The 26,467-nt window shown below is 43.0% G+C and overlaps 1 protein-coding gene across 2 annotated transcripts in view; it reads left to right on the top strand.

Moving 5' to 3' along the window:
- The window catches only part of EGFLAM (EGF like, fibronectin type III and laminin G domains), a 170,659-nt gene that overhangs the window by 46,919 nt on the left and 97,273 nt on the right, over positions 1 to 26,467 (top strand). For both annotated transcript variants that reach the window (XM_004265980.3, XM_049708705.1), the window contains exons 2-6: positions 3,269 to 3,378; positions 4,554 to 4,637; positions 7,679 to 7,705; positions 15,869 to 15,986; positions 17,192 to 17,327. In XM_004265980.3, coding sequence (XP_004266028.1) covers positions 3,269 to 3,378; positions 4,554 to 4,637; positions 7,679 to 7,705; positions 15,869 to 15,986; positions 17,192 to 17,327 — 475 coding nt within the window. The remainder of the gene's footprint in view (positions 1 to 3,268; positions 3,379 to 4,553; positions 4,638 to 7,678; positions 7,706 to 15,868; positions 15,987 to 17,191; positions 17,328 to 26,467) is intronic.

Raw genomic sequence — 26,467 nt, 5'->3', positions numbered from 1 at the left:
TCATTACTGTAATGCAAAGGCTAGAGAAATAAAAACATTTCCCAGACTGCCTTGCAGTCAGTATTCTGGAGGTAAATTAGGTCCCACCAATTAGATGCACTCTTAGGACTTACAGAAGGCAGGAATGGGAGGAAGGCCACTTTCCAGCTGCTGTCTCTTCTGCCAAGCAAGGCCATCCAAACATGACAACTCATCATTCCAAGGTTCACCACCACTTTCGTGTGTGTCTGGAGGCAATTGTAATGGTAAGAATGGCAGGATCAAGTGTGAAGGCTGGGGTTTCTTGGTTTTGAATCACTGCAATAGCGAATTAGCTAGTTATCATCTATCTACCTATTATCTCTCTCTCTTTCTCACCTATTTATTTACATATTTATCAAATAGAGCTAATGGAGACTCCTGAATTCCAGTCCCCTAGTCTTTCCACCAATTTTGTAACCATGTTTCTGCTTAAAATACCTAGAGAGTTTTCTGTACTGAACAGATCCACAAGGGATACAAGGACTGGTTTCCCACTAACAGACCCAAGTAGCCCAACTTGATAAGTTGTAATTTCCCAAAATGAAGAGAGTAGTGTTACTCCTAGGACCTAGGATGAGATTGTGCTTACTGGTTATTCTGTGGTCTGTGAGGGTTCTGTAAACCATTTCCACTATCTTTTCCCCCATTCCCAGCTTCCTTTGAGATTTTGATAGCATAGACCCCCACTCAGCAATAAAACTGCCCAGTAATAAATAATTATACAGCTGGACCCAAATGTAAAACTACACAGGAAAAAGTATAGGTAAATGACTCAGATCTTTGAATATATTAAGAGCCCTTTTAAATCAGTGGGAAAAGAAAAATAACCCAATTGAAAAATGTACAAAACACATGAAGGGAGGAAGAAAAATAGCCAAAGAAGATATTAAAATATTCCTCTTTCTTTCTTATCAAAGTAGCAACGATTTTAAAGTAATACTCAGATCTGGGGAAGATGTGTTCCTTATACTGGGCATTCTCATACACCTCTATAAGCTTCTAAATTGGTTAATTTTCTAGATGTAAGTTTGGTTATATTTATAAAAATCTTTAAAACATTCATTCTCTGGATCAACAGTTTTCAGCCGGAGTCAGTTTTGCCTGCCATGGGGCATTTGACAACGTCTGGAGATGTTGTTGGTTTCCACAACTACAGTTGGTGGGTGCTACTAGCATCTAGTGGGCAGAGACCAGGGATGCGACTCAACATCATCCTACAATGCACAGGACAGCCCACACGAAAAAATATATAGCCCGAAATGTCAGTAGAGTGGAGGTTGAGAAATTCTGTCTTAGACACAAAAATTCTGCTTTGAGAATTTACCCAAATGAAAAAATTGAATGTACTTCAAGATTCATTTATTAAATCCTTTTTGGAGAGCAAAAAGTCAGTAGCTATTAAAAATTAAGATGCATATACTCATAATTTTTAATAGATATCCATCCTAGAAATGCTCGGACTTTTGTGCATGAAAAGGCACACACACAGATGTTCTACTCAGCCTTATTTTTAACAGTGAAATTTTGGAAACAACCTAAATGTCAATGACTGGAGTAACAGTTAACGTCCGTGCATGCTCTGCATAGCAGAGTATTTGGCCATCCCACTGCCCACTACTCTTTTCCTATGATCCTGTCCTCCTTTGGGAAACTCCTGTACCGTGGATAGGCTTGGTGGAAGAACTATTTCCGGGACTCCATTCATCCTGTCCGTTTCCAGTTTGGAAACCAGAAAAAACTGATCTTTCCTCTCTGATCCTTTGGTCACATGACATGTTTGTCACATAACATAAGTTTGGCCAATCAGATGGGACTTTAAATCTTGAACCAAGGCAGAGCCAGAGAACAGTTGAAGATCAAATCCCTGAGTCACAGCACTGGTGGCAGTGGTAGGTGTCTATGGCCGTTATTGCCGATTGATGACACTGAACCTCTGTTACTTGGTCCACCAGAAAGGCCTTCGATTTTGTTATTGAACATATTGGTGGTGGAAGGCCCCAGCAGTAGCCCAGTAAATAGACACATTAGATCTCTGTGAATTGCAAACAGAGTATCCCAACTGATATGCTGGAGAATTATACACAGTCACTAAAAAGAAAGATCATCAGGACATATTAGTAAGTGGAAAATCAAACTGAAGAACACTCGTTCACTGAAGGAACGTTTATTGAGCTCTTCCATTTATTAGTCTCTGTGCTCTGAACAGGACATACCTAGTTGCGGCCCTCATGGAGCATTATTTAAAATAGCAAAATGTCAGAAATAAATTGTGTCTAACAATAGTGGAATGAGATACACTATAAATTATGGCCCAGGCATTATATGGAAGAGCTAACAGCCATTAAAAATAAGAATAATTATTTTGATTAGTAAATACATACTATCAGTTTATATATATATTAATATTTATATATATACACTATATATACTAAGTCAAATAAGAATATTTATGAATATATATTGAATATATATAATATAAATATTATATGTAATGAACACAATAAACAATTAAAATTATATATACGTTATATAAACATATGTTTGTGTGTGTGTATGTGTATATATATATATATATATATATATATATATATACATATTTCAAAAAATTCCATGTAACCAAAAGGAGGTATGCTATATAAAAATGTTGGCAGGACTCATTTTTGAATGATGGAATTTTTTGTTTTTGTTTTCTAAATTTTAAAATCTGCGTATGTTGTTTTTATAAACATAAAGTTTATTGTTTATAACCATAAAATTATTTAAGGTAAGAATACAGTAAAACATTTGAAATTTCCTAACCCCATTTTATACTAAACCGCATTTTTGAAATATTCAGCAATAAGAATATACGAGCTATATAAACAGAATCTATATAACATATCTATAAAACATATATGTTACTGAGTAAACCAAAAAAAATTCACTATCTTGCTTTAATACATTCCAAGCACCTTGGTCTATGCTGCCCTGAATCTCCCTTTGCTGGTCCTTGAGGTATTAGGAGTTACAGAAGGGACTGTGGGCGATAGCTGGGCTGATTTCCCTCCCATTGCAGGTTTGGGAGGGGTCAGTAGAGGTCTGGTGAGGTCAGCTGCCACAGGTGTGGCCTCCTGGAGAGATGTCTGCATTTCTGGCCTGTGAAATCATCTTTAAGTATGCTCTCCATCTGTAAGCACACACTCTTATATCTCATGTCAAGTGTACTCAAGGTGGGATGTGTAACACCATCTCTTTTGTTTTGGGGCAGGCAAGGTGGGGCCGCCTCTTGATATCATGCTGGAGGCGCTGAACTGTACAGCTTTCAGCATCCGGTGGAAGATGCCAAGGCACCCTGGGAGCCCCATCATGGGGTATACTGTGAGTACCTGGGCACGGGGATTTCTGTAGTGGGTGTGCTGGGGTAACTGTTCCTCCTCCCCATCTCCTGTATACGGCCTCCTGATTCCAGCCTTCCCGTGTGGGGCTTCATTCTCCCTCCGTGAAACCAGAGATGTTTCCCTTTAAGGTCATTTGTAAGTGCCCTGAAAGTCAGTTGGCTCTACGGAGTCCTTGCCCTGTTCTGGGATGGGAAAATATAAACTCAGTAGAAGACATGCTTCCTGATCTCCAACTGCCCACAGTTAAATTTGGAGACTAAAGCAGAAACATGGGAAATAATAGAGAGTCACTGTCCTATTTTGTCAATAGGACAAAATAATGTAAAAACTGAATGAAAGTGACCGGGTGGACAGGCAAAGTGGAGAAGGGAACAGAGAATGCATTCCTACCTCCGAGAGTTTACAAACTGACCCTTTTTCAGTTTACCAAAATGTTTTCTTTGAACAGTGTTTTTAAAAATGAGTCAACTTTTAGAAGTTAGGATTGGGATTGATGTATATCCACTAATATGTATAAAATGGATAACTAATAAGAACCTGCTGTATACAAAAATAAATAAAACAAAATTCAAAAATTCCAAAAAAAAAAAAAAAAGAAGTTAGGAGATTTCAGATAATTACTTGAAAGGCTGAAATCTCTGGGCCTATTCAGAGAGCTGGCCACCCCAGGCTCACCTTCCTATGGGGCGCCAAGCCTGCTGGAGCTGAGCTGCCCACCGGGATGTAAACCCCCCATAAGACCCCAGACCCACCATTCCCTCCTGTCTCCCCTTCACCAAGGGAGAGAAGCCATGTATCATGACCCTTGTCCTGTTGTCATCTTAAAGTAGAGAAATGGATTTCTAGACTCAGAATCAAAAGTGGGAAAATGAAAGATTACCTGAGAGAATCATGGTTTCGGGGAAAATACTAGGCGCCGGGTCCAGCCCTCTCCATTCCACTTTACTCCGTGTCTTCCTCTGGGTCTCTGCAGGCTTAGGAATTTGCAACCCTGGCCAGGTATGTCTGATGTTTGCTGACAAGGAACTAGTGTGAGAGGTGAGGCAGCGCGCCTCAGGACCCGCTGTGGTTGTGAGTACGGTTCGAACCACAGGCCCTTGGTCTGGTGGAGAAGTGCTGGCCCCGCTCTCACCCGGATGTCTGCATCTTTTCCAGGTCTTTTACTCTGAGGTCGGCGTAGATAAATCCCTGCAGGAGCGGTCCCACGGTGTGCCACTCGGCCTGGATACCCCGACCACGGTGAGTAGCTCTATCCTGGAAGCCTCCTAAAAGCACATCCCTAGTTGGCATTTCATTGATATTTGGAAGGATTTCTAATTTGGTGTGTATATGTGCTGATGAAGGTATAATAATAATAATAATAGCAACAACAATGAAAACTAATGTTTGTATAGTCCTTTGGAATTTAGAACGTCTTTCGTGGCCATAAACCCATCACATGCATGTGTATCTCCAGAAAGGCAGCCATATGAGGAAAGCTTCCAGAAAGGCAGCTTCCATGCCGGACTCAGCCCACCCCATTTATCCTGCGAGAAAACAGCTATCTTACAGCTGTTTTCTCCCCTTCTTTTCTCCATAAAATTCAATTCTGATTTTTTTTGAAATCCCAATAAAGCTTTATAAATAAATATGACACATTTGTATCTTCTCAACTCCCTGGAGACACAATGCAGAAGGTGTAATTGGAAATGTATATTCAAACGGTGCAAGTTGTTTATTTTTCTTCCCCAGCCGGCATCCTGTCCTTCCACTAACCAGTTGCTGGCTCTTCATCTATTTCTTTTCTGTTTCCTGTCAGGGTCTCTTGGGGTGAATTTCTCTGCCTTAGGCATATTCTGTTTTCTTTTCTTTCACTCGCCGCCTCCTTCCCCATTCTACTACAATTATTCTACAGGCTAGAGCCTTTCTAGTTGCTCTACAAGGAGTTAGCATCAGTGCCCAGAATACCACAGCTACAATGGTGGTGGAGGAAGAGGTGGTGTTTGTAACTCCTATTTAGTAAATGCCTGCGGGGCGCAGCATCTAGAAGCTTATTTGTCATCCGTGATGAGTAGCTGTCACTTCCTGAGAGTCTGTTACCTGCCAGGCACTCTCCCTCCTGCTTTTACATTTGTTCTTCCATTTCATCTTTACGACTATACTGTGACCTCATTTTCCTGACAAGGATGCTGAGACTCAGAGAGGTGAAGTAACGTTCTTCAAGCCGTACGTTAGCAAGTAACGGTTGACTGTAAGCCCAGGGCAGACTGAATTCTGGGTCCCGCTCTGGCTATTTTTACCAAAGCTCTCATGACTCAAAGAAGAAGAGATGCACGTGTTCGGCTTATTTGTATTTTGCATGGTGCTTTTATTCTCAGACTTCTGCTTGAGTACCCCTCATTTGCCTCAGGAGCGCTCAGCCCCAGCCTCTGTGGTTTAGTCTATCCTGAGGTAGGGAGATCGGGTTGGCTGCACCTAGGCCACCACCGGTTGTGGTGCCATCTCCCCTTGACGGCACTGGAACTTTCAACGAGCCCCTGGACCCCACCGTGGGGCTGACGTCATCCCTAGTGGCGTTCCCGGCTGCCCAGCCTCCTGTCCTGCAGTGAGTGTGGCTCACGCACAGCCTGTGCAGAGAGGGCACGGTGCTGGTGACAGGGGTCCTGGACCCCGCACGGTGCCTCTGAAATCAAGATCCTGCCCCGTTACATGAACCCGGGCCCGACACTCTGGCATTTCTGGGAAGGCCACTGCAGTGCAAACAGAAAGCAGAGACCAGGAAGGGAGACAGGCACCCTGGGCTTCCAGACCTCCTTCCTCCACTTGCAGGTTGGGTAACTTTGGCCAAAGCTACTTAAACTGTCTAAACCTCAACTTTCTCCCATGAAGGGGGTGTAATAATTATACTGTTGTGAGTGGCAAATAAAATTGTGCATGTAAAAGGCTTTAGTAAAAAGTAAGAAGCCATGTAGATGTTAGTTGTTATTCCTGATGACCGTTGCCTTTATGTTCAACATATTCTCTCCATTAACTACACCGAGGTGTTAGAATATGCTAGCAAATTACAGCATTTGATTACCTTGCCGATTTCAACAAACTTGCATGGTTGCTAGTCTCCACCCAGCACGAGATAACACACTGTTGCTGTTCTTGGGCAGCTTTTGGTCTCGTTGAGAAAACCACATTTACATTGATAAAACAATTAGAGAGCAACATGAGACCGGATGTCATTTGCATGCCACTTACTAGACAGACTGAGGTTTTGAAGATGGAGAGCTTAGTATAGGAACAAGTGGTCAAGAGGTAAAAGTGGGGGCTGAGAATTGAAGCAGGGGCAGTTTCTGGAAAGGCAGAGGAGAGAGAGGGTCATTCAAGTCGAAAGGAATGGTTTGAAGCGAGGGAATGAACACATATGTGTGTGTACATGCTCGTGGGCTTGTGTGTTTGGGCAGAGGGGCAGGGGAGGTGCAGAACACAGAGCATGGAGAGAGGAAATGATGACTAGACATAAAGGCAGCAAGTCAGGAAGGGGGAGGGGAGCGGTCTGGTACAGCAGAGGGGGCTCTGGATTTAGATGACTCGCATTCAGATTCCTGTATGACGACAAACCAGCTGGGTAACCTTACTGGGTCTCAGTTTCCTCATCGACAAAACAGGAACTGGAAAGGGAGCTATAGCACGTATAGCGTATCTGTGGTTCCCAGCCTGTGTGCTTCAGGGCTCTGCAGCAAACTCACAGGGGCCTTGTGGAATATTTGAACTTTGCACGGGAAACAAAAACATCTGTGTAAATTACTACTACCAAATCTTTTGGGTATAACTATTGAATAACTGGAACCATTAGGGATTTTTTCTAGATTAGAGGTGCTGTAAAATAATACTGCGATACTAATGGTGCCATGAACAGTTTGGGAACCTCTGTACTCCATCACATCATCCTGTGGCATCCTACAGACCTCAATCTGTCTAGTAAGTGGCATGTAAATGACATCTGGTCTCATGTTGCTCTCTAATTGTTTTATCAGTGTAAATGTGGTTTTCCCAATAAGACCAAAAGCTTCCCAAGAACAGCAGCTTTTAATGTTGTGGGCATTAAACAAGATCATGGTCGTAGAACCCTCAGCACCACATGCGGCACAGAATAAGAACTGAGTGAGTGTTCAAGAGAAATCACATTGCCAAGGTGTGTGTTTGCTGCCCTAGGCTGTACGTGGTGGAAGGGCAGCTACTCTGCGAGTTCATTTTAGTTCCTGCAACCTTTCCTTTCCTTTTCATATTGTTTTGTTTTTTCTCCCCTCCAGGGACGATTGGATCATCAGATGATTTTTGTAAGTATGCTTTCGAAAAGTTAAACCCTTGCCCCAACCCTGGATTCAGGGGGTCTCTTTTCATCAAAATGTTGATTTTTCTGCATCTCCCTCGCTGATTAAGGCCCACGGAGAGTGCTTGGTTCTAGTGGAAGCAGCAGTCGCGGAGCATACCGGGTGCATTTTTAATCATTTAGAAAGAAACTGTTTTATCTCACATGGTAGAGTAAGGTTAAGAGCAACGTTTTGTTTGTTTGTTTGTTTGTTTTACTTTCGAAAGGAATTTTGTTTTTGTGTGAAATCCAGATTTCTTTTTTCTCATCATACATTTTCTTTCTTGCTAGGTGTTTTTCTTTTTTTCTTTAAACATCTTTATTGGGGTATAATTGCTTTACAATGGTGTGTTAGTTTCTGCTTTATAACAAAGTGAATCAGTTATACATATTCAAAAAGAGTCATGTACCAAAATGTACCAAATTGCAGCTCTATTTACAATAACCCGGAGATGGAAACAGCCTAAGTGCCCATCATCGGATGAATGGATAAAGAAGATGTGGCACATATATACAATGGAATATTACTCAGCCATAAAAAGAAATGAAATTGAACTGTTTGTAAAGAGCAACATTTTTAAAGGTTGAAGTAATTTAAGTTCTGTTCCAAGACGAGGTGAAAAAGGTTGAAAAGGAGAGAAAATATTTCAACTAGCGAGCCCCAGTGTGAGGGGAGCTCCTTCACCCGCTTTTCCTTCTTCTTTCCTCACTGCCTCTAACAATCCTAGACCTTCTCAATGAGACAAAACCGGTCACCTAAACGTGGTTGATTGACTTTCTGGAAGAATGCCGAACAGAGGATTGGTTCTATTCAGCTGAAGAAATGACCAAAATAACCTGGTGGATTATGTGGAATCCTGATGCACTCTTTGATAGTCTGCCTATATAAAGGCTTCTGATTTGATTAGCATTTGACACTTAACCTTTTCTTAGAAGAACAACCAGCAGGTTTCATCCCGGAAAAATAAACAGTAAAACAAATCAGGACAATTTGGTGATGTTTTTAGAGTTAGAAATGGATGCTTAAGCTGGTGGTCTTCAACACTTTTTGATCATGCATACCGTCAGTTAAAAAATATTTGAACATATACCAATATACGTATATGTATGTATTTGTAAATTATACAGCTGCTACTCTCTCTATATATTGTGTACATTATAAAATCCCACAGCATTTTAGAGGAGGAGATAAAATAGAAGTAGAAAGTTCTTATGTTTTCTTCCAGCATCTCAGTAGGCTGTCTTGCTCTCTCAGGGGGACGCACCCCCGCCCTGCTTTGGAGTCCTCTGGTCTGGCTGACCCACAATAGTGATTCTATTTGGGTCTTATCCAGGGTTAAGGGATAAAGCAGACAGGAATCATGAGACTTGCATCTAGTCCCAGCTCTGTCACTAGAGCAAGGGTAACTGTGGGCAAGGTCACTGAACCCCCTTGAACCTCTCTTGGACTATAAAATGAAGAGGCCAATTAGTAATGGTTGCCAACTGGGGGATTCTTTGTTCCCTGTGGGCCTATGGAAATAGGTGTGGGCTTTCTAGTGAACAAGCTTCAGGGATTCTGACTCTCCTGCAATATGCAGGGTAGAGCCATACGAGGAAGGTTTGTCCAGCCCCAATGCTGCCCCTCTTGCAAAACCCTGGAAAATACTCTATGTTTCTGTGACCACTCAGGGAATGGAAATCCCTCCACTCTGGCCTGCACAGCCTTCCTCTGGACCTTTGGAAGAAGGCTGTTTGGAAGATAACCCTTTTCTATTTCCCTGTGCCTTCCATCTAATGATGCTAAATATTCCCAACTTCTACTAAGGCAGCCGAGACACAGACTTAACTTATAGAGTCAACTGTGAAGTTGAACCCAAGGTTACTAGCTGCCAGTGAAGGTTATTTTAGAAGAATTGTAGAATTTCCATGTTGAAACTTTGGCCCAGAGAAGTTAAGTGGCATCCCCAAAACCACACAGCTCTTTGGCTCTAGAGTCTGGGTCTCCTGGCTCCTAGTCCAGTGCTATCCCAGTTGCGCTCACTGGATGCCCTCCCGGTGTAGGGGCTACTTGTCCAGACTAGTGAACAAGACAACATACAGCTTCATTTCTGGAAACAAACCACCTGGGTTTCCAGCAGTAGGAGAAAAGTGCAGCATGGAAGCAGGTAAAGGTGAGGTTTGATTCAAGGTCAGAGATTTAAGTTCAGAGCCATTCAGCACGGTTTCATCATGGCAAAGTGAACAGGGATTCAGTTAAGAATAGTCCATTCTTTTCAGGGGCTCCTCTTACATAGCTGTCCAGGTTGTTTTTGAACATTGGGTCTAGCATGAATTAGAATGAAAGTTTAGCAGTCCCCAAACCCCAAATAACAGTGATCCTAACAAGATGTGCATTCTTGTTCTGTCATGTAATGGTCTGGATATAACCAGTTGAGGGCTCTTCTGGTGGCTTCCTTGTGCCAGGATTCTTCCATCTCATTGCTTTGCCAACCCCTCTGGCCTGCCTCTCCATCACCCAAAATAGCTTACTGCCTCATCCACATTCCAGCCAAAAGATGAGGAAAAGGGGAAAGGGAACATATCATTTACTATCGAAGGGATAATTCAGAAATTGCCCTCAGCGTTTTTGCTCACATCCTATTGGACAGAATTTAGTCACATGGTCACATCTAGATGCAAGGGAGGCTGGGAATGTAGTCTTTGAGTGGCCATGGTCCAACTGAAATGTACAGGGGTTCTATTACAAGAAAGGAGAGAATGGATACTAGGGGCAGAGAGTCATTCCTATCACAGACTGTGAATGGAGGGAGTAGATCTGGTGCAGTAGACACGGAAAAGGCAGTTGGACATCTGAAAAACAAGGTGCTAGCCTGAGGATTAGATGTACTCCGTCTTGAGTCAGGCAATTGGAAGCATATTAAGTCATGCATTTTATCAGTGAAACCAGACCCATTCTTGCCCCGCCTGGAGTGTAGTTATATAAACTTTCTGGGTCCAGTTTCATCATCTATAAAATGAGGAGGATAAGACTGACATCTCAGAGCTGTTGTGAGAATTAAAGTGGCACTGGTACACAAGGATTTTATAAATTCCAAAATGGAGTATAAGTTATGATTATCTTATGATTATATGATCATAAGATAAAAGTTGGTTGCTTCTGGTAGTCTGTGAGGGAGGCAAGTGTCCTGGGGAATAGCTCACTTGGTTGTAAAGTTGTTGGAACTTTCTTCCTGGGCTCAGTGAACTAACCAACTCGCCTTGCTTTTATCTTCTACAAATATAAATTTTCTGATCACGTGACAGCCACTGGTGGTGTTAAAAGACAAAGGAGGCAACCTTTGGAAGGGGTTTTGTATTTCAGAAAGGGACACAAAGTAGGGTTATTTTGCAGCAATGCACCCAACTTTGCTCCCTGCCCCCCCCAAAAAGTATGGAAGGGGCCAGAGGAGACTGTGGAATTCACTCTGGCTTCTACCCCAAGAAAGCAATTTCTCTGACTTTGTTTCTCACCATCTTGTGCAGAAATAGGTCCAAGAGAGATAAATATTTTGACTCATTTTCAAACTTCCACAAGGTAAAAAAAAACACTTTTTCTACTTTGAAAAGGGTATTTTTAACATCTTATCTAGTTTGATGAAGGCTGAAGTAGTGGCCATAAGACATTTAAGGACAGAAATAGAAAGACTTGTGGAATTGTGCAGCATTTTACTAAAAAATTCAAGGGTTATCACAAGTCACACTATTCTGAGAGATTCCATTTGGAAGGAGAGATATTGGAGGAAGAAGTGACAGTTAAATCATTGAATCCAACCCCTCTTTTTATGACCTCAACTACTCAGCCCCCTTGACCCTTGCTCTCTTATGCTAATCTAGCAGCCTGTCAGCTCAGGAAAAGACACCAGAAAAGACTGGAAATAGTTAGCTTCTGGGAGGGTGACCCTCCACCTCTCAGAATATACCTGGGCTAAAGGTAGCACTGATCTTCAAACAAAAAGATTAGTTGTTTTTTAATCCACATTAAGAACTTCTACAAGTGTAGTTTCCCTTGGTTTTCAGTGATCACTTTTAAATTGCAGATACATAAATTTCCATGTTTATAGATACAATAATTATCTGGTCTTCAGTGTTTATGATAAGAATTTTTTATTTAAATATTATTTAATATTTTTCATTCATGTATTATCCAATTAGAACTTGGTCCCTGGACTCAAACAAAGCAGGATTCAAATCCCCACTTTGCCGCTTAATAAATATAGAGCCTTGAGCAAATCATTCACTTTTCAGAGATTCAGTTTTCTCCTCTGGAAGTGAAAATAAGAGTGACACCTACCTCATAGGCCTGATGGAAGGCTCAGGCTACATATGTTCCTGGAACAGAGAAAACACTCAATAAGTGGTAACTGATGGTAGCTGTATTTGGTATTGGCACATATCTAATATCTACAGTAATCTATGAAACCACACCACTACCCCTGTACTTCATACAGTGTAATGACGTCACAGGAGGAAGGGATTCTACAGCAAAGGCTGTGAGAGCACTGGGTTGGTTTGAAAGTGTGATTCCACTTCCCTGGGAAAAACCTGGGAGTGGCAGTTGGGAGAGGAGGGAAACAGGAGTCTTGTATACACCTGGGGCCCCCAGCCTCCTAACCACCCAACTTGAAATGAAACCAGGAGACAGATGGTGGAACTAGGATGCACAGTTGCAGAGTATTAGAGCAGGGGTGAGGATGGGGGACAGGGAGCTGTGAAAGCGGGACCATATGTTCAGCAAAGACCCCTTGTGCAGTTATATGTAGGATGCAGTCAGGCGGAGAGAGAAGGAAGGGAAGATTGGAGACAGACACTCTCTTGGAGGCTGTAGAAATGGCCCAAGTAAGGATTCAAGGGAAGCAGAAGAAGGGAACAGGTCTGAAAGGCATGTGGAGGTGGCTGGAGGGAGGTGGGTAAGAGGCAGTCAGTCTTGTCTCTGGGGTTACTAACCGGGGTCTGGGGCAGAGATACAGATGCTGTTAATCAAGTTGGAGGGGTCAGTAGGAGAAGTTGGTTCTCGATGAGGTCATCTGTTTATATCCTACATCTTGGTTTGATTTTTTTCATTCACTCAGTAGTTCATTTATTCATTCATCAAAAAGCACTGTTTGAGCATTTGCTACATGTCGGATAATGCTAAGCTTTGGGATGCCAGAGGAATAAGAACTTGCTTCCTGCCCTCAAGCAGGTGGGGAGAAGATGACCAGTAAACAGACAATTACAGTATAAGGCGAGTGTTGCTATGATTGAGGTACACCAAGGACGCCAGGGAAGCATAGAGGAGGGACGCCTAACAGACTGGGGGCTAGGGGGTCAGAGAAATGAGGTAATGTCTTAGCTGAACTGAGTCATGAAGGATGAGCAGGGGTGAGCCAGGCAGGAGCAGGGAGAAGGACATTCCATGGAGAGGGAGCAGCCAGTTCAAAGGCCCAGAGGCAAGGAATTGAATGGCATAAATGTGAGCCCTGCCAAGTCCTTAAGTATGACTGGAATGTAGAATGTAAGGAAGGGAGGTGGCATGAGATGATGCTGGAAGGATAAACAGGGGGATGCAAAGATGCTATTGTAAGTGGAAGTGACATGATCAGATTTGGGTTCAGGAAAATAACTTAGCAGTGTGGAGTACGGATTGGATGTGCAGAAAGTATTGGTGGCCAAGAGAGTCAGAGCCATTGTCATCATTATGAGGACTTGGACTTAAATGGCTGTGAGGATAAAATGACATAAACAGATTCAAGTGATACGAAAGAGTATTGGTAACTGATTGAATGGTGGTTAGGGAGGAGGGGAGGTGAACATAGAGAGGGGAGTGTTGAGAATTTCTGGTTTAGGTAATGAGAGAGAGAACACAAAGGGTGAAGCACTTTTTCATTTTGTTTTTGGTAGTCAGAATAGGGATGGTTAGTTGAGCTTTGGTTATGTTGAACTTGAGTTGCATGGTAGTTCCTGGGTAGAGAAGTTCAAGAGGCAGTCACAAACCCATGTCTGGAGATCAAGAGGCAGGTTAGAGCTGGAGATGGTGGGAGATGTCATTCAAAGGTGATAGAAGCTAAGGGAGTGGTAGATGAGCTTACCTAAGCAAGGCTACAGAGTGAGAGGAGATGGTGAGGGGTGAGCTTCTGGGAAAGACCAACACCTAAGGGGCCAGCAGAGAATGGGAAGTGGGTGGAGGATACTTGGAAGGAGCAACAAGAGAAGTAGAAGGAGACATGGAGGAGAAGTCACAGTTTCCAAGGAAACCAAGGGATTTCAGAAGCAAGGGTGGGCAACAGTATTGAAAGCTGCAACTAGTCAGGTAAAGATGGAGACATTCCCACTGGGTGGACTGCAGAGTTGTTGTGGTGACTTTGGTAGGAACATCTCAGTTGTTTGCAGTGAGGAGAGGCCAGACGGGAGCAAGTTGAGGAGTGAATAGGAGGTGAGAAGGTAGAGACAACTTCTTTAAGAAGGTTGCATCTCTGGAGAGGAGACAGGGGCACATGCACGGTGGGGAATAATTGATTGTCTAAGATAAGAGAGACTTGAGCACAGTAAATACTTAGGGAAGCATCAGGTAGATAAAGGAGAGGTTGGAGATACAGGAGAAAGAGAGGAGGGTAGACAGATGGAGTTCAGAGGCCAGGAGGTGAACCAAGCCCTAGACCAGTGGTTCACAAACCTGGCTGCCCATATTAGCATCACCTGGGGAACTTAAAACAAACTGACACCCGGGCTCTGCCCCCCAGAGGTTCTGGAGTGGAATCTAGCACTGGTATTTTTTTTAGATCTTCGAGTGATTCTACCGTGTTTTCGGGGTTAAGAACTACTGTAGTAAGTATTCAATAACTATTTGTTGAATCTTTTTAAAAGTTTTGTCGATCAGTTGATTAGTTCTCCTTAGCAACAATGAATGTTTAAGCATTTGCAGAGGATGTTGTGAAGAAATATAAGACAGGATACATGCTTTCAAGTGGCTTGTGATTCCACGGGAGAAATAGTAATACTTTTTAATATGTATAAGTGCTACTTTAGTGGCACAACACTTGGTAGGGTAATATCAGTTCTGTGTGGTCAGCTGTCAAGGGGAAGATTTTGGCCTCAGAGAAGGTGGAACCTACGTAAGTGGAGAAAAAGAAGGGTTTCACACGCCTAAGACAATAATCATTACAATCCTGTTTCCTGAGGACATCCTTGGTGTCAGCTACTTTACATACATTATCCCAAATGTTGTAACCATGCAAGATAGTCATACATCATCCCCATTTTACAGAGGAAGAAACTAAGGCTCAGGGAATTTAATATCAAGGCCATAGCTAGCAATACGTGGCAGAGTCAGAATTCAAGCCCAGGACTGATTGATTCCAAAGTCAGTATCCTTTCCACTACAGTGTACTGGGACCAGGGGCACCAGGCTCCCACTTACTATTTGGTACTGTAGTCTCAAGATGGGGCAAGTCATCTTCAGCTGGGACTTTTTGGTCCAGGCTGTTTGTGCAGGTGAAGTTCACACACACGTCCATCATCAGTCCTAGTGGTTCTCCATGTGGGCGTTGATGAAATCACCAGCAGCATCACTTGGGAACTTTTTAGGAATGCAAATTTTCAGACCCCTTCCCAGATTTACTGAATCTGAAACTTTGCGGGCCAGGCTTAGCAATTTGTTTTAAGAAGCCCTCCTGGTGATTCTGAGGCAGTTTAAAATTTGAGAACCAAAGTTTGAGTCCCTACTTTGTGGATATAAATCAAGAACCTCAATTTGCTGTCGTGGCTAGTCCCTGAGCATCTGTGATATGCAAGTGGAAAGAAAGAACTGGGGGATTCTAACCCTGGAAAAGATTGTTACCTGAATTCCAGCAGCCTAGTACTCTCACTGAAGAACTCAGATGCTATGAGCGACATGAGTCCCAGTCCTATGACAGTGCATTGATTCCAATAAAGGATAATTCATTAGTCTTGGGAAATATGTCATGGTGTTTTCCTCTTTGCAAATTAAAAAACTTGGCCAATCCTAGAGAAAACAAAACAATCTCCCAAGCAAATTTCACAGGGGCCTCAAGATGCAACCCTCATGAGATTGTCTGGTTTGCCTCAAAAGAACTTCTGATCATTGACACATTTCCTGTTTGGTCATTGACAGGAGGAAGTGATCGGAAATTTGAAACCGGGCACTGAATACCGAGTAAGCGTGGCAGCTTACAGCCAGATTGGCAAAGGGCGGCTTAGCTCTCCTCGGCACATTACCACTTTGCTCCAAGGTAAAATGCGTTCAATTCATTAATAAGAAGATAGTGATGGGTGCTATTCATTCATTCCTTCATTCAGTATATCAGTGAGGACCTACTGTGTACCAGGCACTGTGCTATGCTAGGCTCTGGGAATTCAGTGGTGAACAAAAACAGGCACAGCCCCTGCCCTCTCAGAACTGAGTGGCGTGGGTCAGGACATTATCTAACTAACGTGTGGCCGCGGATAGTGAGAAGTACTTCCCATGGCGCTGTAAGATCTTCCGTTGTAAGATCCGATATAGGGGTTCGATAAGGACTCCCTGAGGACATGACTGCTAAGTGGGAATTAAGTAAGTGGGAGTTAAGAAGGCGAGGAAGGGGAGTGCGAGAAGAGATCTTAGCGGCCAGCGGAACCCAACAAAGGCTCATTGAGGTGGTCTGCGCTGGACACTGGGGGACAAAAGTGGCTTGAAGACATCGTTGCTCATAGGAGCTCCTTGTGGAGGGAGAGGCACATGGTAGGCAGGTAGATCCAGTGCATCCGAGGTCCGCCCAGCTGGCTCTGGAAGCACTCAGAAGGAGCGCGTTCTCCACCCCAAGGCTCAGGGAGCGTTTCAGAAAGAACCATATCTTTGGCCCGGTGTTTGAAACCTGCATAGGGTTTTGCTAGGAAGAGAAGGCAGAAAAAATACTTCTGGCCGAAGCAATAAAGAAAGGCTGGGAAATGTGAAAGTCTAGATATGAAAATAGTAACAGCAGTTACCTTGGGGTGATAGGATCATTCTACATCTTTACCCATGAGGCTTTTTCCAACTGTCCTACCATTGATATGTATTCTGATGATAGGGGGTAGGAAGGGTACACAAAAGAATTGAAAGTAAGTGACAGTAACGCTAAGCATTTAATTTTCCTTGTAGGTAAACATCAATTCCGACATGCTAACAGAGGTTCTAAAGGGTACACATCATTGTGTGTCCTGGGGTCCATAGTCTGGACACGATGTAGTTGGATTTCCAGCCTGGGGTGCTTGAGGAGAAGGGAAGACCAGCTCTCATTGACAAACCTTCCATGAATCCAGTTGTGATTTTGTGTGTGTGTGTTTGTTTGGTTTGGAGGGTGAGGCAGTTCTGAACAGAGGTGTTTAGGCTGTAGAAAGCACACATGTTTTTTTATACATGAAACCTCTCCAGCAGCGAAGACCACAGCCGACTCTAGTTGTTCGCTGTCCTGCCTAGATTCCTGCCTGCTTCCAGGAGCACCTCAGCAGCTGCACGTCACTGTGGTTTCTGATTCCGAGGTGGCCCTATCTTGGAAACCTGGAGAGAGTGAAGGAAGCTCCCCTATTCAGTACTATTCTGTGGAATTCATCAGGTAAGTTAGTGGGTCACATTCAGAAGCCAAACGTACTGACCTCAGTCATTCCAAACACGATAGAAGACTCCACCGCCTGTGAATTTAAGAGACGACAAAGAGGCCTATATTTATACTCTGACTTGGGCCAGCACCTGTCCCCAGCCCTCTTTGATGGTGGGTCATCTGGTTAACCTGTCTGTACCCACCTGACCTCTTCCCCACTTCCCCGCCACAGTCACACTGTCCTAGGCTCTGAAAACTCCAGAGGGACCCACTGCCAGCCTGCCTGCATTTCAAGCTCAAAACTTGCCTCCCTGGCTTTGAAACATTATGTCTGAAGTATATATTTGATGGTGACGTTTCTCGAGGGAGAGGAAAAAAAACCTTTAAAAACACGTGCAATGCATTGTTGCCTTTGCATCCATATCGCCGTGGGGAAAGTTTCTTGTTTTGGTTTCAGCTTTTTTCTCTTGTCTACCTCTCCAGCTCTCATAGTCAGCTTATCAGCGGCAGAAGAGTGATTAGAAGTTCTTCTAAGAACTTACAGATGTAAAAACCTGGATTCTCAATGCTGCTATGTAATTTTAAGCAAGAACAAAACCAAAAAAACACCCACCCAACCAATGAGCAAAAGTTATTCCCCAGCTAGGGCTCTTCCTCTGAACTCTAGTTGCAGTTGACTTTTGAATCGAAGCACCTAGCTGATGAAACGACGTTGTTCTCTGCATTAAAGGTGATTGGGTTTGTCTGAGGCCGGTTGCTTCATGGATTCGTAAAGCCTTGCTCAGCACCTCATTCCTAGGCTCTCTGAAGCTGAGGCAAAGGATTCTGCCATGATTTCATTAGGTCTGCTTCTGTTTCTTGACTTCCTAGCCTATTTTTTGGTAGTAGATATTTGTTTCTTCGGAGAAGTACTGCACGGAGTCTCTTTAATGCTTGAGTACAGAGCTCGTTTCAGGCAGGACTTATTGAATTGCAAGTGGCAGGATCTTGAAAGAAGATGAGACCGTTATGTATTGGCCCCTATGAGTGTCAAGTCCTGTGACAACTCTAAATTTGGGGAAGACTAGTTCTGTATCACATCTGCAGTCTGTCTCCATCCATCTCTGTGCTCTGCTCCCCCCTTTATTGGCTTTAGTTTCAGGCTTTTCCAGTATGGTGGCAAGATGGCCACCAGGCACTGAAGGCTTGCTGTCTACTAGCTCAGCTCCCCACTGGAAAGGAGTGGCTCTTTCTCAGGGGACACAGTAGAGTCTCAGTATTCATTCTAGCTGGCCAGGCTCTGGTCCCTCTTCATTCGCTGAGCCAATCACTGCGGCCAAGGAGAAGAGTACACTGACTGGGCAGATACACGTCATATTCTGAGCTCTGGAACTAAAGACTGGTGGGTCATTCAGGCCTGAAGTACACAGACTGAGAGTTCAAGAGGGTTGGTTCCTCAAAGCGAAGTTGTGCAATTAATGGAAAAGGGAGGAACAGATGCTGGGAAAATTAAAAAATAAATAAATAAAAGATGCCCCCAGCCAAGCCCCAGACCAATGCCCTTCAGTGAGGATAATCTACAATCCTTTGTTGAACAGATTTGGTAGGCAAAGCCTGGAATGTGTCTGGAGTAGAAAAGATTCTAAGCCTGGTTCCAAAAGTAGTTAAACTGCAACAGTGGAAAGTCCTAAAACTTCAGCTTTCTCATCTGTAAAACTTGGAGTGAAACTTAACATGTCTAATTTACTTGTCTAACATCAGCAAAGCAAAATGTAGTACTTTAAAATTTTGAAAACTGGGCAATGTTTTTCATAGTAGCCCAGCAGGTCATCTGTGTGACCCTCAGCAAAGATGACGGTTATCATTTACTATTTTATTTTATTATTATTTTATTTATTTATTTATTTATTTATTTTTCGGTACGCGGACCTCTCACTGTTGTGGCCTCTCCCGTTGCGGAGCACAGGCTCCGGACGCGCAGGCTCAGTGGCCATGGCTCACGGGCCCAGCCACTCCGCGGCATGTGGGATCTTCCCGGACCGGGGCATGAACCCGTGTCCCCTGCATCGGCAGGCGGACTCTCAACCACTGCACCACCAGGGAAGCCCTACTATTTTATTTTTTAACATCTTTATTGGAGTATAATTGCTTTATAGTAGTGTGTTAGTTTCTGCTTTATAACAAAGTGAATCATTAATTTTGTGGTAAAACATGTATTTCTTTCTTAAACTTCAGTCTGGCATATTGGCAAAAGGTGGAAATTGCAGTTTCTTAACCTGTGTGTACAACTGAAAGTAGAAAATGAGATGGATTTAGAGCCAGAACTGGAAGGGAGTGCTTGCTGCTTCCTCTACTGCCAGCAGGGGGCCCTGTGCAAGTCACTTCACCTCTGTAGTCTCAGTGCCTCACATAGTTTAGGGTCCCCAAAAGGAGAGCGTTTTACAAGGACTTGGGTGCAAGTAGTTTATTTTATTTGGAAGCAGGAATGAGAAGGTTGGGTGAGGGATGGAGGACATATGACTGTGTGTTACAGAAGTCACTTCTGCAGGCAATGGGGGCCTCTGTAGGGGCTTAATTCTATGGAGATCTCTCTGAGCACACAGAATTCCTCTCTAATTTGCCTATCAAAAAGGCAAGAGCAATTTCTCTAATGATTAATGATGTTGAGCATTCTTTCATGTGTTTGTTGGCAGTCTGTATATCTTCTTTGGAGAAATATCTATTTAGGTCTTCTGCCCATTTTTGGATTGGGTTGTTTGTTTTTTTGTTATTGAGCTGCATGAGCTGCTTGTAAATTTTGGAGATTAATCCTTTGTCAGTTGCTTCATTTGGAAATATTTTCTCCCCTTCTGAGTGTTGTCTTTTGGTCTTGTTTGCAAATCAAAACTACAATGAGATATCATCTCACACCAGTCAGAATGGCCATCATCAAAAAATCTAGAAACAATAAATGCTGGAGAGGGTGTGGAGAAAAGGGAACACTCTTGCACTGCTGGTGGGAATGTGAATTGGTTCAGCCACTATGGAGAACAGTATGGAGGTTCCTTAAAAAACTACAAATAGAACTACCATATGACCCAGCAATCCCACTACTGGGCATATACCCTGAGAAAACCAAAATTCAAAAAGAGTCATGTACCAAAATGTTCACTGCAGCTCTATTTACAATAGCCCGGAGATGGAAACAACCTAAGTGCCCATCATCGGATGAATGGATAAAGAAGATGTGGCACATATATACAATGGAATATTACTCAGCCATAAAAAGAAACGAAATTGAGCTATTTGTAATGAGGTGGATAGACCTAGAGTCTGTCATACAGAGTGAAGTAAGTCAGAAAGAGACAAATACTGTATGCTAACACGTATATATGGAATTTAGGGGAAAAAAATGTCATGAAGAACCTAGGGGTAAGACAGGAATAAAGACACAGACCTACTGGAGAACGGACTTAAGGATATGGGGAGGGGGAAGGGTGAGCTGTGACAGGGCGAGAGAGAGGCATGGACATATATACACTAACAAACGTAAGGTAGATAGCTAGTGGGAAGCAGCAGCATGGCACAGGGATATCGGCTCGGTGGTTTGTGACCGCCTGGAGGGGTGGGATAGGGAGGGTGGGAGGGAGGGAGACGCAAGAGGGAAGACATATGGGAACATATGTATATGTATAACTGATTCACTTTGTTATAAAGCAGAAACTAACACACCATTGTAAAGCAATTATACCCCGATAAAGATGTTTAAAAAAAAAAAGGCAAGAGCCATTTACGAGCTGGCTTCTGTCCTCTTTTTGTTGATTGAAAGTTTCCCCCCCGAGGTACAGCTTCCCACCCTTCTAGGCTCTGCTGGCCCTTGGATTAAGGAGGCAGGTCCAGGGAAGAAGGATGAGTGTTGTGAGCACGGCATGTGCTTGAGGTTCGATGCTGGTCTTGCGAGGCAAGTTGAGCTCACATGAAACTCTCCACATGACAGCCGCAGCTGAAATCAGAACTGGGAGAAGGGGAGGTGACACAGGCCCCAGAGGCATTGACGACAATGTCCTTACAATGCAAAATACGGGTGATAACTTCTTGCAGCCTTATAGCGTGTACTCATTAGGAGGATCAAGTGAAATCACATATGAGAAACAGCTTTCTACAAAGCTCTTTTGACATGTACATGTCAAAAACCAAGCTAAGGAAAAGGAGGTATATGTGGGTGTTATGTACCTACATTTAACAATTTTAATTCTTCTCCAACAAAAACACATCTTAACATTCAAACCTCTAACATTTGAGGGGCTCAGACCCCAAATTCTTATGTATAAATATTTTAAAAGTATATACCATTTTAACAAACTGTTAAATATTTGTTATATCTGTTTATCTTAACAAATATACCTCTACAGTGTCCTGGAGGCATTGTAGATGTCTTCATATTTAGAACTCTTGGATATCTTGGTGTTCCAAATGGAACATGGTAGCATAAGGAAAGCCAGCTCCTGGCTCCAGCCCCTATACTAGGAATTCTGCTCCTGCTATCTCTTCCAGAATATGTAACCTCGGTCAAGTTATTTAATCTCAGGACCTCCATTTCCTCATCTGTAACATCAAGTTCATGTGACCCTCATGGCAGGGTTATTGTTCATAGCCTTCATAAAGTGTTTATACATAGTAGACATTCAATAGCTGTTTATTTCCTTCCCTCCCTACCACTCTTGCCCCTTTACAAAGAAAGAAATTGGGACTCAATTGCTTAAGTTGCTTTGCCAAGGTAAAATGACTGGTTAGGGACAAAATTAAAATTAGAACTGAACTCTCTCGACTTCCAGCCCGGTGCTCTTTCTACAAATCCCCATGTCCCCTTCATGTCTGTGACCGACCTTCAGAGATGGAATGCTGGACTCCGCCCACCTGGAGCTCGGCTGGCTGGGGAAACGGGAAGCCTCATCTTAGGCTGCTGTTGGCTGTTACTCCAGAAAGGAAGCTCTCACAGCATTTAATGTTTGGCTGCAAAATAAATCCCCACATTCGTTTGTAAACATCTCAGAGTCTATCCCATTTCAGTTGAGAGCCTGAGGATATGTGTTTAAAGAGAGCTTTCCTGGGCTCTAAATCAGAAACTGCAGTCAGTGTGAAAAGCTTTGGGGGCCTACAGTTATCTATTTTTCCCAGAGAGGGCTGTTTAATGTTTAACATTGAATTCTTTTTGCCCAGATACCTACTGTGTACACAAACACCTGTGACAGATCTCTGGGTGAGCCAAAAGTGTCTTTTCCTATCCCAGAGGCAGGCCTTTGACAGGCCAAGGCTAGGAAATTGTAGAAATCAGTGTATTGCCAGAAGTTCTCCTCAGATTTCACCCACCTGAATGTGAAGTTCTTGTCTGAGTTCTGTCACTGGAGGATGAGGTTCCAGTCCTCTGTCTTGGTAGGTGCTTATTCATCAGTTGCCCTTATTCAGTGAGGATGATGGTGTCGAAGGTGTTGTTGGGAAACAGTCTCAAAAAACTTTTAAGGAAATATGTAACTGGCTAATAAGAGATTAACCTGAAAAATTACACTAGACCAGGGTGTGGGGTACTGACTGCTTACTCGCTAGTTTTGTTCATAGTTTGGGTGGACATTCCATGTGTTTGTGATGCTGTCTTAGGTCATGGGCTTAGGACTAAGCAAATTTTTGTTCTTCTTCCAGCTTCTGCCTCCTGTAAAATGGAGGATGCCCACAGGGTGAGCACCTTGAAAGGGTGCTCTCAGTGATTGTATCAGAGAGGAGACTTGGTCTCTGGCTCAGGCAGGATGAGAGTAATCTTCATAATGTCTCCCGAAGTTGGCCTGGGGACTATTCATCAACTTCCTTATTTACAGTAGATTTAAAATTTTTAATCAGTGTAGAAAAGATTTGAAGAGGCAAATTCTAAGTAAGCCTGCAAGCTGTAACATATTTTGCAATGTTTTTAAAACTTTTTCTTCCTGCTTTTCTAAAACAGAAAAAACATGCATTCGAAGTAGGAAGAATATATATGTATATATTTTTTGCCTGCTGTTGGGTCTTCATTGCTGCACGCGGGCTTTCTCTAGGTGTGGCGAGCGGGGGCTACTCTTTGGTGCACGGGCTTCTCATTGTGGTGGCTTCTCTTGTTGCGGAGCACGGGCTCCAGGTGCGTGGGCTTCAGTAGTTGTGGCACGTGGGCTCAGTAGTTGTGGCTTGCGGGCTCTAGAGCGCAGGCTCAGTAGTTGTGGCACACCGGCTTAGTTACTCCGTGGCATGTGGGATCTTCTTGGACCAGGGCTTGAACCCATGTCCCCTGCATTGGCAGGCGGATTCTTAACCACTGCGCCACCAGGGAAGTCCCAGGAAGAATATTTTATTTCTAAAGTGATACTGGAAATTTCTTTGTGGGCAACAATCTTAGTGTTCATTAAAATAAGAACCAAGCATAAATATAGCTACCTATGTTTTAAAATATTTTGTCTATAAATATCTGAGAAACTTTCCTCCTTCTGCCTAAGAATTTCCCCAGGGTAAGTGCTTTTCTCATAAGTGAAAAATATATACTATGGTGGCAATGAAAACCCGAAGGCCTGGACAAATAGTCCTTACCAGTAATGTTTCCATTGGGGTGCTGTGTTCCATATATGCTATCTATCAGGTTGGTTAAAGGTGAAAATAGTTCTCATTCAACTTACCTATACAGTTGAGTCCCCTGCACATGAATGAGTTCCGTTCTGAGAGCACATTTGTTAAGTCCAATTTGTTCATAAGTCCAACAAAGTTATCCTAGGTACCCAACTAACACAATCAGCTATATAGTACTGTACTGTAATAGGTTTATGATACTTTTCACACAAAGAATACATAAAAAACAAACACAAGAAATGAATAAAACATTTCTTAATCTTACAGTACAGTACCTTGAAAAGTCCAGTAGTACCAGCTATATCACTGCTGCTTTAACACTTGCTTCCAGACATCCTGGGCTTGAAATAAAGATACTGTACTACTGTCTCTATACAGTACTGTACGGTTAAGTACACAAAAGCACAACCACTTGCAGAGGATGCACGCATGTGACAATGTACTCCAGACACATGAACTAACTGACATGATTGGACAAGCGAATGCACGTTCGCATCTTTGAAAGTTCCCAACTTGAAGGTTCGTATGTAAGGGACTTACTGTAGCTTTTCTGTAGGTGTAACCTGATTGGTTAAAACTGCTTCAGAGTTTTGTAGTGTCAGTTGTTGGAAAGGGCAGATTAAAGCTTTCAGTGGCAATTTTTAATAAAAAGTCCACCAAGGCTAATTTTGGGTGCATGTGAAAGTTCAAAATATTTCTGTGTGTTTTAGGGACATAGGTCAAGAAATGATCTCTAAATCTCAGCCCAAGACACTAATACTAATAAATATGAAAGAGCAATGCTTCCTTTCTTTTCCCTTTCACACCTTTCTGCCTAAATAATTCCCTGGTCCCTTGCAGATGCCTTCCATAATAAGACTTGCAAAATTCATCTTCACGCAGAGCTGCTTTTAAGCTGATTGCAATGTCTACGTATTGGTTTTACTTGAGAATCTCAAGGTCGTGCACACCTGGGTGGTGCATTGAAATTATTATTTCAAAATAATTTTGAAAATTATTTTACAAATTGATATTTTTGTCAAAAGGCATCTGTCTTTCCATCCCATCATCAGCCTACAAGTAACAAATGAATTTAATTAGTTTCCTCCTAAGAAGTGACCCTGCAAAGGCTGTTACTGACATGAAGATCAAGTGTGGGATTCAGAGCGGAAGCTGAACGGATTATGGATTTTCCTTGAACAGTTTTAAGGGATGATGTGATATGACTTATGGTCAAGGGCACAGGCTATGAAAGTTAAAGAAGTGTTTCATTCAGAATCGAGACTTACAGTCCAATGCTTGGTATCATCTCTCAGGTTTAAGTTTGTCCAAATGTGGAATCAGAAGACACAGCTCTGAGCTGGCCTCTAATCCTGGGGACAAATGGCTTGATTCCAGTTTTAAGCTTCCTTACATATGAAATAAGGCTGGACTGCTTGACCTCTAAAATCTGGTGGCTCTGATTTTCTGTCCTCGTGACAAAGGTGAGGAAGTATAGGTGGTTTACTACACAGGGCTCTGGACCTGTGTTCCTGGTCCAACCCTTGCCTCCACCACTTTTAAACCATAAGGTTTTAGTTGCATTATTTAACTTCTCTGTGCCTCAGACAGAAGAATGGGGATAACGATTTACTTACCTCATCGAGTTGTTGTGAGATAAAGCGAGTTGATGCACACGAAATGCACAGAATAGCACCTGTTATACAGTAAATGCTCAATCAATGCAAACTATTCTTATTAAGGCTTTTATGATAGGTCTTTCCTGCTTTCCTTTATAGCCATGTTCTTTCTTGGCTAAAGGTCTTTATGCTTGCTATACTCTGCCAGGATATATCTTCTACTTCTTTACCTAGTTAACTCTTGTTCATCCTTCAGTTCCCCTGCTTAAGTACCACTTCCTCCAGGAAGCCTGCCCTGAACCCTGCCCCCCACCTCAGACTAGGTTAGGTACACCTGCAACACTTACTAGCAACACTCAGCACATTTGTAGTTCATTACTTGTTCGAAGTCTGTCCTCCTTGCCGGGACATGAGGGCAACGTCTTGACTAGCTCCCTTCTGTGTGCCGGGACATGAGGGCAACGTCTTGACTAGCTCCCTTCTGTGGAATATGGCACCTACATGAAGTAAACATAGCACGCGTCAAGTAGGTGCTGGAGAACATTTGGATACAGGCAGTCATGTGATTGCATCCAGAGAGTGACAACTAGCTGCCACCTTGCGCAAGACCCTTGACCTCTCTGAGCGTTACTTCCCTTGCCTGGAAAGTAGGGATGATAATAGTGGATACCTCGGGAGGGTTGTGAAGAGAAATAGATGTCTGTACAGTACTTAGAAGAGTGGTTTATGGAAGAATATTTTTAGTGTCAGTCCTTTTCCTTACCCTGAGCCCCATGGTAATGGAAATGTATTGCCATACTAGTCACAGGAGATGGAATGAATCCTTTACCGCTAATTTCCAAGGCCACAGCAGTAACCAATATCATTCCTTACTAACTGCAGAAATAAAAGGCAGACAGAATCCAACCTGGATCTGCAAGCACGTCCCCTTTCCTTCCCCCCGACCCAAAGTTACTT

This window comes from Orcinus orca, chromosome 3 (genome assembly GCF_937001465.1).
Source record: "Orcinus orca chromosome 3, mOrcOrc1.1, whole genome shotgun sequence".
NCBI classification, from domain to species: domain Eukaryota; kingdom Metazoa; phylum Chordata; class Mammalia; order Artiodactyla; family Delphinidae; genus Orcinus; species Orcinus orca.
Note: the sequence above shows the minus strand (reverse complement) of the source record. Positions and strands in the feature narration are given on the sequence as shown.